The sequence below is a fragment of the Littorina saxatilis genome, linkage group LG9 (genome assembly GCF_037325665.1).
Source record: "Littorina saxatilis isolate snail1 linkage group LG9, US_GU_Lsax_2.0, whole genome shotgun sequence".
In the NCBI taxonomy this organism is placed as follows: Eukaryota; Metazoa; Mollusca; class Gastropoda; order Littorinimorpha; family Littorinidae; genus Littorina; species Littorina saxatilis.
Genome location: NC_090253.1, coordinates 58,761,796 through 58,780,245, shown reverse-complemented (window position 1 = coordinate 58,780,245; position 18,450 = coordinate 58,761,796). Strand labels below are relative to the sequence as shown.

General features: G+C 43.8%; 2 protein-coding genes across 2 annotated transcripts in view; one reads left to right on the top strand and one right to left on the bottom strand.

Moving 5' to 3' along the window:
* The window catches only part of LOC138976611 (uncharacterized), a 36,489-nt gene that overhangs the window by 7,277 nt on the left and 10,762 nt on the right, over positions 1–18,450 (top strand). The gene's annotated exons all lie outside the window — the stretch shown is intronic.
* LOC138976988 (uncharacterized) lies at positions 2–17,347 on the bottom strand. The gene is made up of 10 exons (XM_070349880.1): positions 16,459–17,347; positions 12,481–12,674; positions 9,455–9,534; positions 6,723–6,845; positions 5,641–5,998; positions 4,779–4,879; positions 4,087–4,194; positions 2,010–2,178; positions 213–653; positions 2–9 (listed from the first exon to the last, which is right to left on the bottom strand). The coding sequence occupies exons 2-10, from the start codon at positions 12,635–12,637 to the stop codon at positions 2–4; spliced, it is 1,545 nt and encodes a 514-aa protein (XP_070205981.1). The 5' UTR covers positions 12,638–12,674; positions 16,459–17,347.

Here is an 18,450-nt window from a genome sequence, read left to right as displayed (position 1 = left end):
TTTATGCACCTGTAGATATCACAAGTTCAGTCACGGAGTGATGTTAAAAACATCCCAAGTATTTTTAGCCTGAAATATTTTGGCAGGTCTGGAATCATAATCAAACAAATCAAAGTCCAACAAAAAGTATTCTCGAAGAAGCTCAAGATCACTTTTCGGTACGAGACTATACGCAGACGACAATGCTTCAGCCTTTTGCCTCGGCTTCGTACCGTTCGTTCGAAACTGCTCCCAAGAACTTTTCACCAGCTGGATAAACTCAGCAGAACTAGAAGAAGAATGCTTGTAATTGATCGGCAATGGTTCGTTTCTATCGAGAATGCCTCGAATTTGCAGCTTTCTCCAAATTCTTTTGTTGGCCAGCTCCCAAGTCATGCATTTGGTCACATTTTTCTGCCATCCGTACGGTGACGTAATGGAGTCTTCGATGGCGTCGAACTCGCTCACACGTGACCATTCCTTGAGTGTCGATTGGCTGATGTTGAAGCCCAGCTGCGCCACAACGAGACTGACGTCTTTGGAGAAGGTTTCCATCTTGCCTATGACGTCATAGTGGTAGTCGCAAGGTTTGCACTGGTCGTAGCTGGGCACGAAGTGATTTTCTCTGTGCAGGTTGTTGCTGCGTTCATTGCGTATCACGTACTTGATGAATTCTAAAGAAAAAACAAGAACAGTTGAAGTAGAAACAAAATAAACAAAAGAAAAAACCAAAAAAAAGCACACAAACAAACAAAAACAACAGAAAAAAACCTAGATGAACTAAAACATAGATGCATTCAATATCATTCCTTTTTTATTCAAACTATGGAGAGAAAACTAAAGTTGACGTATGCACAGAGTGATGCAGACATATATTTTGTAAATTGTTTTGGGAAAAAAGGATTAACACTTTGAAGCAAAACAGAACAGAAGAAAAAGAAAACAGCGTGTGTGTGTGTGTGTGTGTGTGTGTGTATGGGGGGGGGGTGCACAAGTTAAAGGAAACTAGATTATAGACGGTGGAATACTATGTGGACGGTGCTTGTACAACCCCCAGAATATTTCCGCATTGTCGGTCTGTATGTAATGTTTACGCAGGTATTCGTTTACTCGATCCGTATTAATTACCCTGCAGCACAAAATAAAACCACAAACCACTTACCCTCAGAACGGGGCAACATTTGTTGAACATCTGCACGTGACCTAAACGATCAACCGCCTCCCACACACAACAGTATAGACAAAATAAAACAATCTACAGTCTGGATTCATGCTGTGCAGGCGCTTGGACTTTATTCTTTTTGTTATTTGCTTACTTTTTTTGATGATCAATTTAACAAAAAACAAGAAGAGCAAACGCTCGATCGAGTCACTTTCGCAGTTCTGAATATTATATGAGGCATCAGATGGACAGGAAGAAATTGCTATTCACAACACAATGAGTCACGTTCACATAAAATTTGAGCCCGGTCACTTTTATAGTTTCCGAGAAAAGCCCAACGTTAAGTTGTGTGTTGCCGAACAGAAAAGGCTAGTTATCTCCCTTGTTTTTCTGATAACGTTCGTAAAAGGCTACAGATGTAAATACTTTGATGTAAAGAATAATCCTACAAAGTTTCAATCACATCCGATGAACTTTGTCAAAGATATAAAATGTCTAATTTTTCCTTTGACGCTGACCTGTGACCTTGAAAAAGGTCAAAGGTCAACGAAACCATCGTTAAAGTGTAGAGGTCATTGGAGGTCACGACTAAACAAAATATGAGCCCGATCGCTTTGATAGTTTCCGAGAAAAGTCCAACGTTAAGGTGGTGTCTACGGACGGCCGGCCGGACGGCCGGCCGGCCGGCCGGACGGCCGGCCGGACAGACTAACACTGACCGATTACATAGAGTCACTTTTTCTCAAGTGACTCAAAAATCATTTTGCAGAACGACAGAGGGGATAATTGGGGGGGGGGGGGTAGGGGGGTCGAGGTGGTAGGGGCGAGATGGGACGTCATCGCCTTAACTACTTCACACAGCACTGACCTGGGAAAGTGACGTCATGTCCACATGTGAGACTGACGGAGGTGGGGTTGTGACGAAACTCCTTGATGATGAAGCGGCCCACGGTCTTCCAGAAGTAGGGGTTGGGGGCGAAGAGCTTGTCCACGTAGCCAGACAACAGCTTGGAGTAGGGCTCTCGCGTGAACATCACCTGACAGCGTACAACACAGCGATGTGCAACAATGATTGGATGGAATAGACACCGGAAATAACTCTAATGTTTTGAAAGAGTGAATTCTATTGCTTTTATTGAGGTAAGTCTTCCACACAATTATTCTCCAAATCCACGTGTTTCCCTCAGATACACCCCTCGCTAGTCACTTGCCTGGAATGTCACGTTGAAAGTTTGACTCAACTAAAGCAAGCGTCTTCACTCTTCCACAACGTTTAATAAGTTTGATACGTTTTGTGTGAATATTTGTTTGTCTGTTCACTTAAAAGACCGTTGGGTCGAAATATCTGTGAATGTATTGTTTTGTCAATAACAAACGTTCCAACAACCTACCTTTCTTGTTTTTGGATTATGAAGTTTTGGAACGTTAACAGTCTCTTTGTTTTTGAATTTTTTCTTCCACAACGCATCAAATCCCGACTAAATAATTTCCCATCGTGTATTCTGCACCCTACCACAGCAATGTACATTGGCAATAAAACGGATTTGTTATTTATAATGTAAGAACAGTCTTAAAATTGAGCGGTAAAAATTTATTTTTTTTAAAGTACCCCAGCGACGTAAGAGGCGACTAACGGATTCTGTTTCTCCTTTTACCCTTGTTAAGTGTTTCTTGTATAGAATATAGTCAATGTTTGTAAAGATTTTAGTCAAGCAGTATGTAAGAAATGTTAAGTCCTTTGTACTGGAAACTTACATTCTCCCAGTACAAGCCCCTGGAGCAATTTTTTAATTAGTGATTTTGTGAACAGGAAACAATTAACAAGTGGCTCTATCCCCTCTCCCCCTTTTCCCCGTCGCGATATAACCTTGAACGGTTGAAAACGACGTTAAACACCCAAACAAGAAGGGCAAAGCCCATACGACTCACATGCTTGACCTTGACCTTTACATGACCTTGACCTTTACATGACCTTGACCTTCAGGGTCAAGGTCAAATAACTAAACCTAGCAATGACATCATACACTAAGAACTGCTTTACACATTTTTCCTACCAAAATACATGTGACCTTGACCCAAGGTCAAGGTCATCCAAGGTCATGCAACACAAAGCTGTTAATTCAAGACATAGGAAGTACAATGGTGCTTATTGGCTCTTTCTACCATGAGATATGGTCACTTTTAGTGGTTCACTACCTTATTTTGGTCACATTTCATAAGGGTCAAAGTGACCTTGACCTTGATCATATGTGACCAAATGTGTCTCATGATGAAAGCATAACATGTGCCCCACATAATTTTTAAGTTTGAAACAGTTATCTTCCATAGTGCAGGGTCAAGGTCACTTCAAAATATGTATACAATCCAACTTTGAAGAGCTCCTGTGACCTTGACCTTGAAGCAAGGTAAACCAAACTGGTATCAAAAGATGGGGCTTACTTTGCCCTATATATCATATATAGGTGAGGTATTCAATCTCAAAAACTTCAGAGAAAATGTGAAAAATGTGAAAAATAGCTGTTTTTTAGGCAACATTTATGGCCCCTGCGACCTTGACCTTGAAGCAAGGTCAAGATGCTATGTATGTTTTTTGGGGCCTTGTCATCATACACCATCTTGCCAAATTTGGTACTGATAGACTGAATAGTGTCCAAGAAATATCCAACGTTAAAGTTTTCCGGACGGACGGACGACTTGGGTGAGTACATAGACTCACTTTTGCTTCGCATGTGAGTCAAAAAGAAAGAAAGAAAGAAAAAAAAGAAAGAAAGAAAGAAAGAAAAAAAAAGTACATGTATTTTGAGGCACAAAACAGGGTCGATCGAGTCTTAAATCGGGGAAGGGGTGAGGGGGGTGGGGGAGGGGGGGGGGGATGTTAGCCGATCTGTTTGGCCGTTCATTGAATCATAACACCAGTCTGCCCTGTAAGCAAGTAGTCCACCAACCTTTCCGGCTTTTTGAAGAAAATCGGCGACGCGTTTCTCTGCCAGAGCAACATTGATCTGAGGTCGTTCACTGGTAGGTCTTCTGACGTCGGATGCCAGGAGAGATCTCTGTTGTAAGAATGGAACAGCCATTAAAAAAGATATACATTATTAGGTCACTTTAAAAAAAAATGCATAGACTTTTTCGTGGACTTTTAAAAGACATAAAATATAGGCTCCAAGCCAGGTAGGCCTAATGTGCACCCCCCTCAGGATCCAGCTTCATACAGCTAGAGATATTCATTGGGGTCTACATGCATTGTTGTGATTTCACTGATAAATTTAGCGTTCGAGGGGGTACCCTTAAACAAAGGGGCATAAGTAGTAGTGGGAATGAGTTTTTTCGTGGCGAACTTACTAAAACGTGTTCAGTAGACCCCAATGAATATCTCTAGCCTAATGAAGCTGGATCCTGAGGGGGGTGCACGGTAGGCCTAGCTGGCTTGGAGCCTAAAACACTTTTTGGACGTAATGGATTTATGGCAATTTATTCAAGTCGGTAGGATTCATACACCGCTTTGATAAAACGTTTTTGGGGGGGAGAAAATCGGAACCATGCTAACTAATAATGTGATGATAATCTGAAAAAAAGGAGACAGAGCGCTATGAGAAACAACGAGGGCCTGTCCGGGGGGTTTATGTCTGCCTCTGACCACGGGAGCTGGATGACCGCCTGGTGGACGAACTGGTCGCACTGGTCGAACAGGGACGTGGCGATCTTTGTACACGTCGTACAGGTTCTCTCGGCGAGTCACTGTGCAGGAGAAAGGGGGTAGGAACACGTGAGACATGCACGGTGTTATTTCGTTGATGAGTTAGTTACTTGTGTGTGTGTGTGTGTGTGTGTGTGTGTTACTGTGTGTGTTTTAGTGTGTGTGTGTGTATGTGTGTGGTACTGTGTGTTAGTGTTAGTGTGTGTGTGTGTGTGTGTGTGTGTGTGTGCTTGAGAGTGTGTATGCGTGTACGTGTACGTGTGTGTGTGTGTGTGTGTGTGTGTGTGTGTGTTTGCAGTGCTGGACCTAGTGTATGAGAGCTAGGGGAGCTTCCAGAAAGAGGCAGGGATACAGGGGCTGGCAGAGTAGAGGGTCTGGAGGCCTTGCCTTGCCCCCCCCCCCCCCAGATGCTTTTGAAATTAAGCATTTGAAAGGGGTATTATGTGTCTTTACTTTACTAATTTTCAAAGTGTGTGTGGGGGGGGAGAGGGGGGGGCGTTCCGTAAACCAGCCCCCCTAAATCTAGCCCTGCTGTGTATGTAGGGCCTATATGTGTGTGTGTGTATGTGTGTGTGTGTGTGTGTGTATGCTAGTGCGCCTGTGTGTGTATGTATGTGTGTGTGTGCGTGCGTGCGTGCGTGCGTGCGTGCGTGTGTGCGTGTGTGCGTACGTTTCTGCGCGCGTGTATGCACGTGCGTGTACGCGTGTTTGTGTGCTTGTAGGCGTGAGTGTCACAGGGGGCATGTCTGCGTGAGTTTGTGGGCGTGTCACAACATGAAAAGCAAGATAAAGGGCAACTCACGGAGGGCAGTGCGAATCGGAATGACGTAAGGCGACGAGATCTTCATGCCGTGGCTCAGAGCGTAGAACAGACGACGGAAAAACGTCGAGCCGACCTTCGGCACGGGGCAGAAAAAGAAATTCTGCGGTGTGTACACATCCATCACCTGGTAATGAAACTTGTTCCCGTACCAACCCTCGTGGTACAAACTTTCGCCCAGTTTCCGTTCCCTCGTTTTGGCCTGCCGCTGTTTGACGTCACAAACATGGCGGATCCGGTCTTGTCGTTCGGCCTGCATGGCTGCCAGGTCGCGGTATTGGTACTTTTCGGTGGTAGTCTTGCCTTGGGGGGTCTCGATGCCAAACCCCATGATCTTGATCTGCAGTGGAGATCGACATGGGAGAATAAGGAAATCTTGAACGTTGGCGTTATAAATCGAGGGAAGTCTTTCTGATGCAATAATAAGCCACTCAATTTACGTTGCTTGCTTAATTCAGCAGTATTTGAACTACCATTCGTGATTTGGAACAGACTAAAAAGACGCGTTTTTTGTGCGTGTCCGTTTGTTTGTTTGTTTGTTTTTATTGTGTGTTTTTTTTTCTCCAAATACATCTGGCTTCCAAGGAAATCATAGGTGCGGTCATCTTGAGTAATAATGATAATAATAAATGAGCATTTATATAGCGCAACATCATAACTTTACAATTATGCTCTTTGCGCTTGACACATTTAAAATTCAAACACAGTTATACAAGCATTTACATCTACATTCATAGTCAGCAACGCTTAATTAAAAGCATACACCATCAAACATACATTACAAAAGATTCTTCCACTAACTAAGTAATAAAAACATGAATAAAATAGGCAGTAAAAACATAGGTAGTAAATATGACAGGTTAAGCTCGCCGACGTGTGTGTGTGTGTGTGTGTGTGTGTGTGTGTGTGTGTGTGTGTGTGTGTGTGTGTGTGTGTGTGTGTGTGTGTGTGTGTGTGTGTGTGCGCACGCATGTGCGTCCGTGTGTTCTCTAATGTTCCATTAATTCTCAGTCCTTTTTGATTTCATTGCTGAACGATGGCTTCTGGTGTTATGTATGAATCACCCGCTTCTGCATGTCTCTCAGTCGGGTCTCCATCTCGCTCACATCAGTGATAAAAGTTTTGTTGAGTGTGACCAACGTGGTCAGAGTTCCTTCCCTTGACAGCAGCCATTCACGATCAACACGCTGAAAGACAGTACGATGAAACTCACAATTTTAGATCTCCTAAAAACTTTTTTTTTTTTAAAGATTGAGTATTGAAAGAGAGGCTATCTTAAATGGTGGTAAATTTACAGATAATATGAACAGAATATTGGGAAAAATAGGGTCTTAAACGGATACCTAGGTGCTTTAACAAAACCTGTGCGGGGGTGGGGACTGGTGGGGGGGGGGGGGTGGGATGCGAAACAGTACGGGATTACGTTTACTAGAAGTCGTCAAGAAATGATGATGAACATTCATCCGAGGGAAGCAATCTAAATAATCCTCGTTGTGAAAAGGTTCTTGTTTGTTATTCAGAGGTCAAAGGCAATGTCGTTCTCGTGAAGTTATTCAGATGTCACAGGCAATGTCGTTCTCATGAAGTTATTCAGAGGTCAAAGGCAATGTCGTTCTCATGAAGTTATTCAGATGTCAAAGGCAATGTCGTTCTCATGAAAACACTTCTGCTCATTAACTCAGATCTGCCAAGGAATTTGCTGCACGTGGCTTTAAAAAATGTTTTAATAAAGAAATTCATCAAATTAAAAAAAAAAACACTCTGTCAGGCTGTTAAGTCTTGGTATGTGCCCATGGACGGACGCAGTGGTGTGGTGGTAAGACGTCGGCCTCCTAATCGGGAGGTCGTGAGTTCGAATCCCGGTCGCTGCCGCCTGGTGGGTTAAGAGTGGAGATTTTTCCGATCTCCCAGGTTAACTTATGTGGAGACCTGCTAGTGACTTAACCCCCTTCGTGTGTACACGCAAGCACAAGACCAAGTGCGCACGGAAAAGATCCTGTAATCCATGTCAGAGTTCGGTGGGTTATGGAAACACGAAAATACCCAGCATGCCTACTCAGCGAAAGCGGAGTGAGCTGACTATGCTCTCAGAGTATAGTGTGGGGAACCCAAATGGGCAAACGAGCTCACACGTAACCAGAACATTCTGGAACGCCGAAGAAGAAGAAGAAGATCCCCAATAAAAGCCCGGCAAGATCTGAAATTGTGAGCACAGGTGATTTCACGGGAAGGTCGCCTGTGTCTGCACTCATTGGATTGAGATTAGTACGTAAGAGCTTAGGCCCAAAAAAAAATAGGTCTGTTTACGGTAACCCGACCGACCCTAGTTTTTTCGCGCGACCCTAGACTTTTTTTTGGCATTTGGGGAAAAAAAAAAATCTTGTTTTTTTGTCAAAATAACGTAAAAATATGGGGTTTTTGGAAAAAAAAAAAAAAAAAAAAAAAAGAAATCCCGACCTACCGACCCTATTTTTTGGGCCTATGTTACCGTAAACAGACCTTTTTTTTTTTTGCCTTAACGGTCGGCTCAACGAGCATCCATTCACGAACAAGTCGGCAAAAGTGTTTTTCAAACTGTTTGACGCACGGATCGCCCCTATGCTCTTGTATGGTTCAGAGCTATGGGGATATGGAAAGTATGACTCCGTGGAAAGGGTCCACCTGTTTGCGTGTAAAAAGTTTCTGAAAGTGACAATTCGAACTCCAAACAACATTGTGTATGGTGAATTGGGAAGACATCCGCTGTATATTAACTCTGCAGTCAGATGTGTGAAATACTGGTTTACACTGCTCAAGCATTTTTCTTTCATTATTTTGTGTTTAACGTCGTTTTCAACCGACTGCTGAAGCAACCTGATTCAAGATATTCCAAGATTGCATATAAAGCTTTATGTAATTTGGCATCGAAGGGCCACACAAATTGGGTCTCACATGTGCAGAGTCTTTTATGTTGTAATGGTTTTGCTGCTGTGTGGATGTACGGAATGGTTGGGAATGAGAAGTGTATCTTACAAGAGTTTAAAAGACGTTTACAAGATAGTTTTTGTCAAGAATGGTTCTCCTTTTTAGAATGCAGTGAACGTTTCGACATTTATAATTGTTACAAAACATGCTTGGAAAAAGAGAAATACATTGAATTAATCGAAGATATTAAGTACAGAGTTGCTCTTACTCGTTTCCGCGCAGGAGTATCCGAAATCAACGCTCACAAGTTTCGGAACGCACCAAACCAAACGACAAGAAACTGTTCTCTCTGTACAGCTGATAAAGAAGATGAACACCATGTTATATTTTTATGTCCTTTTTATCAAGACCTTCGAGCAAAGTATTTGAAAATCTCGAACTCTAAGACGCTGCAACACCAACTTGTGTATTTCTGTGGCAGTAATGAGGTTAATGTGATGAACAGCTTCAGCAGATTTGTGTTCTTCAATTTACAGAAGAGACGAACCCTTATAAATCAGGTTCAGTGACATGTCATCAGGGTCTTAATGTATTTGTTGAATTTTATGCGTGACTATAATTTATAACTGTGCAGATACTATTGCTGTTATTTTAACCACTATTGTAAGGGGCTGTGGCCTTAGACAATTAAAGATTTGTTCTTGTTCTTGTTCTTGTTCTTGTTCCTCTCTCTCTCTCTTTCTCATGTCTGTCTGTGGCTATGTGTATATTATTTACCCTCCGCACACACACACACACACACACACACACACACACACACACACACACACACACACACACACACACACACACACACACACACACACAGACAAACACACACACACATACATACTGAGGTACTGCTGTCTAGCCATACTCTGTTGAAAGCCGTCAGATCGTTTCCCCATCCATTGGCTAGCACCTTTTCCACTCCTGCGTTATTCAAGCAAATGGCATCATCATCATCATCATCATCATCATCATCATCATCATCATCATCATCAATCATCAATCATCAATCATCAATCATCAATCATCATCATCATCATCATCATCATCATCAATGTTTGCCACGTCAGTAACGTTTTTGCAAAGTCTATTGTGATTCCCTGCAGTTTGTGAAATTTAGTTGTTTTCGTCTTGGGCAGGTGGGAAGTTATGTTTGTGGGATTGTTAGCACAGTTTTCGGTATTCTGTATATTACATCTTCCAGTTGTTGTTTGTGGTTGTTGTTGTTTGTGGTTGTTGTTATTTGTTGTTTGTGGTTGTTTGTTGTTTGTGGTTGTTGTTGTTTGTGGTTGTTGTTATTTGTTGTTTGTGGTTGTTGTTGTTGTTTTTTGTTTGTGGTTGTTGTTTGTGGTTGCTGTTGTTTGTGGTTGTTGTTTGTGGTTGCTGTTGTTGTTTGTGGTTGTTGTTTGTGGTTGTTGTTTGTGGTTGTTGTTGTTTGTTGTTGTTTGTTGTTTGTGGTTGTTGTTGTTTGTTGTTTGTGGTTGTTTGTTGTTTGTGGTTGTTGTTATTTGTTGTTTGTGGTTGTTTGTTGTTTGTGGTTGTTGTTATTTGTTGTTTGTGGTTGTTGTTGTTTTTTGTTTGTGGTTGTTGTTTGTGGTTGCTGTTGTTGTTTGTGGTTGTTGTTTGTGGTTGTTGTTGTTTGTTGTTGTTTGTTGTTTGTGGTTGTTGTTGTTTGTTGTTTGTGGTTGTTGTTTGTTGTTTGTTGGTTGTGTTTGTTTGTTGTTGTGGTTGTTTGTGGTTGTTGTTTGTGGTTGTTGTTGTTTGTTGTTTGTGGTTGTTGTTGTTTGTGGTTGTTGCTTGAGGTTGTTGTTGTTGTTGTTTGTGGTTGTTGTTGTTGTTTGTGGTTGTTGTTGTTTGTGATTGTTGTTGTTTGTGGTTGTTGTTGTCTGTGATTGTTTGTTGTTTGTGGTTGTTTGTTGTTGTGGTTGTTTGTGGTTGTTGTTGTTTGTTGTTTGTACCTACCTCCACACCCACCTACCTCCACACCCACCTACCTCCACACCCACCTACCTCCACACCCACCTATCTCCACACCCACCTACCTCCACACCCACCTACCTCCACACCCACCTACCTCCACACCCACCTATCTCCACACCCACCTACCTCCACACCCACCTATCTCCACACCCACCTACCTCCACACCCACCTATCTCCACACCCACCTACCTCCACACCCACCTACCTCCACACCCACCTATCTCCACACCCACCTACCTCCACACCCACCTACCTCCACGCCCACCTACCTCCACACCCACCTACCTCCACACTCACCTATCTCCACACCCACATACCTCCACACCCACCTATCTCCACACCCACATACCTCCACACCCACCTATCTCCACACCCACATACCTCCACACCCACCTATCTCCACACCCACCTACCTCCACACCCACCTACCTCCACACCCACCTATCTCCACACTCACCTACCTCCACACCCACCTACCTCCACACCCACCTATCTCCACACCCACCTACCTCCACACCCACCTATCTCCACACCCACCTACCTCCACACCCACCTACCTCCACACCCACCTACCTCCACACCCACCTACCTCCACACCCACCTACCTCCACACCCACCTACCTCCACACCCACCTATCTCCACACCCACATACCTCCACACCCACCTACCTCCACACCCACCTACCTCCACACCCACCTACCTCCACACCCACCTATCTCCACACCCACCTACCTCCACACCCACCTACCTCCACACCCACCTATCTCCACACCCACCTACCTCCACACCCACCTACCTCCACACCCACCTATCTCCACACCCACCTACCTCCACACCCACATACCTCCACACCCACCTACCTCCACACCCACCTACCTCCACACCCACCTATCTCCACACCCACCTACCTCCACACCCACCTATCTCCTCACCCACCTACCTCCACACCCACATACCTCCACACCCACCTACCTCCACACCCACCTATCTCCACACCCACCTACCTCCACACCCACCTACCTCCACACCCACCTATCTCCACACCCACCTAACTCCACACCCACCCATCTCCACACCCATCTAGCTCCACACCCATCTAGCTCCACACCCACCTACCTCCACACCCACCTACCGCCACACCCACCTACCTCCACACCCACCTAGCTCTACACCCACTTACCTCCACACCCACCTACCTCCACACCCACCTACCTCCATACCCACCTACCTCCGCACCCACCTAGCTCCACACCCACCTACCTCCACACCCACCTACCTCCACACCCACCTACCTCCACACCCACCTAGCTCCACACCCACCTAGCTCCACACCCATCTAGCTCCACACCCACCTACCTGCACACCCACCTAGCTCCACACCCACCTAGCTCCACACCCTCCTACCTCCACACCCACCTAGCTCCACACCCACATACCTCCACACCCACCTAGCTCCACACCCATCTAGCTCCACACCCACCTACCTCCACACCCACCTACCTCCACACCCACATACCTCCACACCCACCTAGCTCCACACCCATCTAGCTCCACACCCACCTACCTCCACACCCACCTACCTCCACACCCACCTACCTCCACACCCACCTACCTCCACACCCACCTAGCTCCACACCCATCTAGCTCCACACCCACCTACCTCCACACCCACATACCTCCACACCCTCATACCTCCACACCCACCTACCTCCACACCCACCTAGCTCCATACCCACCTACCTCCACACCCACCTAGCTCCACACCCACCTACCTCCACACCCACCTACCTCCACACCCACATACCTCCACACCCACCTACCTCTACACCCACCTACCTCCACACCCACATACCTCCACACCCACATACCTCCACACCCACACGCTTACCTGTGCTTGTTTGAAGGGAGGCTATGCTGACGAGCAAGAAGGCAATGCCGACAACCAAAAGGAAATATGGCCGTCGTGCATGCATGAAGAGTCGCCGGAAGTAAACACGGTAACATATCCTCCGGCTGAGACAGCCGAAGGGTCGGAACCGGGGCATCCCTTTGGCGGCACCTTGACCTTGGGCGCATGGAACCCTGAAACAAGTCGTGTAAAGCGATATTAACATATATTATTCTAAACCTGGTCATTTCTTTGGCGACGCTGTGGTCTTGGGCGCATGAAAACCTGAAACAATTAGTCGCGTAAAGCGATATCATCATATTGCTAACTAGATGAATACCCGCTTCGCCGGGTAGCCGGCTTCGCCGGGAAGAAGTAGAGCCGAAGAAGTATAGCCGAATACCCGGTGAGTGGCGCACCGTACGTCGGCTTTGCCGTGAAGAAGTAGAGAAAAGCGATCATATCATGTCGAGTCCCATCCCTGTCGACGACGCAGAATGTAACTAAGTCTCCCTGTCACACCCGCCACCGTTTGAATAAACTTTGTCCTCGGAACCATGGACCCGCCAAGCTTAGGTTCCTCCCAGATTCGTGGAATAGGAACAGCACGAAAATGATTCAGTGGCCATAATACCATTCCTGAACATATCATGTCGAGTCCCATCCCTGTCGACGACGCCGAATGTAACCGGGTGCCGAAACACCGCAATCACCTTTGGAGGCGAAGTCCACTCAAACAGGATTGAGAAGTTTAGAGCTTATCTCTAAGCCCTTTAAAAACTGTTATGGCTTCTCAAAGGAAGACCAGTACATATCGACACACTAAAGCCGCCCGGCCACATCACAAACAGAACTGTAAAATCCACAGGTGTTGCCCACACAAACACACACACACACACACACACACACACACACACACACACACACACACACACACACACACACACACACACACACACAGAAGCCGTATATATATATAGAGAGAGAGAGAGAGAGAGATAGATGACAGTGTAATTTTCGCGTGGCTATAAATTGATTCGACCTTTGCCCTGTGTAGTGACCTTCTAAGAATAGTAACGGAATGGGAATATCCGAGCGCCACACGAACGAAGGGAGGTAAACGCTGAAAGCACTGGAGAAGATAAGGAAGAGTTACTGGAAATGGATCCAGAGTAAAACCAAAATCGGTTCAGCACTGCTCTCTGAGAGCACGTGTTGAAATATCTCATCGACCAGGTTGTGTCCCGGGTGTACCTGAATATGGACACCAAATTTGAAACAGATCCATCGAGAACCTTGGCCGCGCATCGCAAACAGACACACAGACACACAGACAGACACAAGTCGTATATATATTATATATATAGATAATAATGATGATGACAGCTTCTTTTTTTTCCCCCTCTGTAAATCCTCCTGTTTTGATTAATTTCCCCATACCCCCCATAATTGTGTTGTCCACCATCATGAAAACTTGTGTAACTTAGCATTGTTATGGTCACGTCAAATAAGCATCTGTTTGAGTTCGTGTCCTAGCTGCATTTTTGTCAATTGTTTCATGTCATGTATTTTGAATAAAATTGTGTTTAAACCATATAGCGCGAACCACAGTTACCTATGCTCTCCGCGCTTTACATATTAACTAAGAATAAGACCATACTATTTAACATAACATCAAATACGTATGCATTCCAGCAAAATAACGAAACAACACATTAGCTACTTATGCAGAATACCATGCAGATAGATAAACAACGCAATTAATTAAGTCAGCGATTTAAAAATAATCAGTCAATCTGTGTGCCAAAATTTTTGGTTTGGGTGGTGTTTTGTTAACGCTCCTTGAGCCGATATCGCCATGCGAGACCGATGCAGTTCGGCCCAAAGGAATAACAAAGAACAATTCTGCATTGTTTTCACAGAAACAAGTTAATAAGTCCTTGGGTGACCAAAACCATCCGACCAAGACCGCACGGACTGGTCTCGGTAAAAGAAACCGAATCTAATTTGCATTAGAAAAGATTGTCTTTACTGCTAAGCGCATTTTAATCATAACTTATAACAGTTGATTACCACTTCCTGGCGCTCGGTCGCAAACATTCTTTTGACTGAATCAGCATCACCACAAAATAATAATCGGATTTTTCCCTGCTGATAGGCCTATGTTTAGCAAGTATTAACCGGGCAAGCAAGTATTTTCAACATTAATATTTTCACAATGCTTATTTTTTCTTCAAGAACTTTTTTTGTTTTGTCCCCGTGAACAATGCAATGATGACGCTGGCTTTAATTCACACTAGAAAACTGTTCGTACTGCAATATTGTGCTGAAACCAGGCGCGGTGCTCCGTAATCATTCACAGCGTAAGTGAGCCGTAGCAAGTAATACCCCCATTCCACACAACCGTTCTAGGTCCCGTTCCCGTACCGACCAAGTAACGGTGCGGGCATGGGAGGGATCGGGAGGGAACCGCAATGGAACGTAAATGATCGTTAACGGAACTGCTTTGAACGGTAGGGTCGGTAAGGACGGTTGAGTTTGGGCTGCATGTTCAAAATTTTAGCTGTTCCCCTCCCGATCAGAATGAACGGTAATGGAACATTAACGCATCGGTAACGGAACGCTTGGATCGTTAAAGGAACTTAAAACAACGGTAACGCAACGGTAGCGCTCTCACACACTGAGTTGTCATACCCACATTCCTCACATCCGGACTAGCTTCCGTTCCCAGCCGTCCTGGGGACGGCTGCCACTATGGTCAGACGCTGCTCAAAGATGTCAAAAACGGCCGTTTGCGCAGCGTTCCATTGTTGTGGCAGCCGTCCTTGGTCGGTACGGGAACGGGACCAAGAACGGTTGTGTGGAATGGGAGTATAAGTGATGTTTATAGCCCGGGCTGTGAAGTAGACCTATTTCCCAGAGCATTGACAGACCCATCACATAGTCAAACAGTAATGTAGGCCGAATCACATAATGGCGCTACAGTGGAACCCCTCTTTTAAGACCCCCCAATTTAAGACTTCCTCCTTTTTAAGACCTTGCTTTTTCAGCTTTTTTGTTCATAACCTCTGTCAATTTACCTCCAATTTAAGACACCCTCCTTTGCAAGACCTGATTTTCTCAGATTTATGGAGGTCTTAAAAGGGGGTTCCACTGTATATGAAACAGACACACACACAAAATACCCATTCATTGATATTGTTAGGTAGCGGTGACGTGGTTGTTAAAGGGACTATACCCTCCAGCCAAATGTTCTAAATCCCCTGTAAGTTTTAGGTCTCTGTATATATTGTAACGAAAGCGGATTGCTCTCTTTGATTGTTGTGATGTGTGAAATAAACGTTAGTGATGATGATGAATAAAAGAAGACACAAATTGTTGCAGGTTTCAAGACTCAGATTTAATTATCTGATTATCTCATGGCAACATTCATTCACACATAAAGTAAGAATGACATACAATATCTCCGGTAATGAATCAGCCAGGAAAACGTCAGTTGAACGCCCACATCGTTAGACTGCTAAAACTTCATCTTATGCTCTCAATTCCCTTCTGCCTGTTAGACTGCTCCGAATTATCTTCTGTCCATTAAACTGCTCCGGATTTCCTTCTGCCTGTTAAACTGCTCCGAATTATCTTCTGTCCATTAAACTGCTCCGGATTTCCTTCTGCCTGTTAAACTGCTCCGAATTATCTTCTGTCCATTAAACTGCTCCGAATTTCCCTCTGTCTGTTAAACTGCTTCAAACCCAGAAGAAGCATAAAACGTAACCCAAAATCATGAAAATGACTTCCGAACTAGAACCAAAATAACAGCAACCCATAGCCCCGATTTCTCTTTTCCCCTCTCTATTCATCTCCTTCCTTGTTTGTTAACCTGTTACCTCTAGCTACCACTGACGTTTCTATCGTCTATAACGATCTCCCCTGTTTGTCTACGTTACCCCAATACCTGTCCTAACATCATACACAACATACCTTGCTTCTCTTTGCTCTTGCGTTGGTCTCGTACCTTTAGCAACGAACCGACACTCTCGATCGTCTCAGAGTCAAGGCGATCGAAAGTGTTTGTTTACGTTTCTCTAGGTAACCTCTAACAACGTACAAACAATTTATCTTACCTAACTAAATCTCTGTTTCCTTTCACTCAATCATTATCTTATCAATAATGAATCAATTCTAAAATGCATACAGTAATAATTACATGCACATTGTATAAAACAACAATCATTCATCGTTCTTTCCCGATGAGATCTCGTGTAACACGTCATCTAAAATGGTGTCATCGAAGAGAAGATTATGTTCCATTCTGTTCGTATCGATCGCGTTCTCATGATACATGATACGCGATTCCGAATAAAAACTATATGAACTGGTCAACGAAAGTATCCTGATACGAACTGTGCAGTGGTTTTCTGGTAAGTACATTTGAACACAGTTAATATCATGACATTTGTCCACAAGTCTTCCAGTCATTGTCGACCTTGAAATTAGAGTTCCTTCACGTGCGACGACGAAGAACACTTTTAGATCTGTATCACATGTTTCTCATGACGAAAGTTAGATCTGCAAATGTTCAGGTTAAAGTCTCATCTGTTACAATATATACAGCACGAAAAACTGGACGAAAAAATCTCAGTGCCTGAGAGAACACGGTAAAGCGTTTGAAACCTTTGTTTATGTGGATGCTATGGAAAAATCCTAGCATAGTGGAATTGTAATAACATAAAATAAAACGGAAGAAAAATTCAGCCAGATAAGTTTTCGTTATTAATTGTTTGTCTGTGCACTTAAAAGACCGTTGGGTCGATATATTTGTGAATGTATTGTTTTGTCCATATAATTTATAAACAAACGTTCCAACAACCTACCTTTCTTGTTTTTACATTTAGTCAAGTTTTGACTAAATGTTTTAACGTAGAGGGGGAAATCGAGACGAGGGTCGTGGTGTATATATATATATGTGTGTGTGTGTGTGTGTGTGTGTGTGTGTGTGTGTGTGTGTGTGTGTGTGTGTGTGTGTGTGTGTGTGTGCGTGCGTGCGTGCGTGCGTGTGTGTGTGTGTGTGTGTGTGTGTGTCTGTCTGTCTGTCTGTCTGTCTGTGTGTTTATGTAGAGCGATTCAGACTAAACTATTGGACCGATCTTTATGAAATTTGACATGAGAGTTCCTGGGTATGATATCCCCATACCTTTTTTTTCATTTTTTTGATAAATGTCTTTGATGACGTCATATCCGGCTTTTCGTGAAAGTTGAGGCGGAACTGTCACGCTCTCATTTTTTAACCAAATTGGTTGAAATTGTGGTCAAGTAATCTTCGACGAAGCCTGGACTTCGGTATTGCATTTCAGCTTGGTGGCTTAAAAATTAATTAATGACTTTGGTCATTAAAAATTTGAAAATTAAAAAAAAAAAACATTTTATAAAACGATCTAAATTTACGTTCATCTTATTCTCAATCATTTTCTGATTCCAAAAACATATAAATATGTTATATTTGGATTAAAAACAAGCTCTAAAAATTAAAAATATAAAAATTATTATCAAAATTAAATGTGACCCTCCACCACGAAATAAGTCGCATGTCACCTCGCGCGATTCTGCGCTAGGCGTAATGTAAGTCCGGGGAGTGTCTGGTAACAGTGTGAGGGTCACCTTAGTCACAGGCGTCTAACTCAAACAGTTTTCGCTCTTTTCTAAAACGGTTTTCACCACTGGATAGAGCATAAAAAACTTGAAAAGCATGAAAAGGTAAAAATATGAAAATCATGCAAAGGTAAAAATATGAAAATCATGCAAATGTGACATGCGACTCATTCCGTGGTGGAGGGTCACAAATTTTCGAAATCAATTAAAAAACACTTCCATCTTATTCCTTGTCGGTTCCTGATTCCAAAAATATATAGATATGATATGTTTGGATTAAAAATACGCTCAGAAAGTTAAAACGAAGAGAGGTACAGAAAAGCG

Coding starts and splice junctions, on each gene's coding strand:
- LOC138976988 (XM_070349880.1), bottom strand. CDS start 12,637: ATGCCCCGGTTCCGACCCTTCGGCTGTCTCAGCCGGAGGATATGTTAC. Junction 5,999..6,722: donor TGAGAGACATGCAGAAGCGG/GTGATTCATACA, acceptor TCTCCACTGCAG/ATCAAGATCATGGGGTTTGG. Junction 4,195..4,778: donor GCGGTCATCCAGCTCCCGTG/GTCAGAGGCAGA, acceptor TTCTTACAACAG/AGATCTCTCCTGGCATCCGA.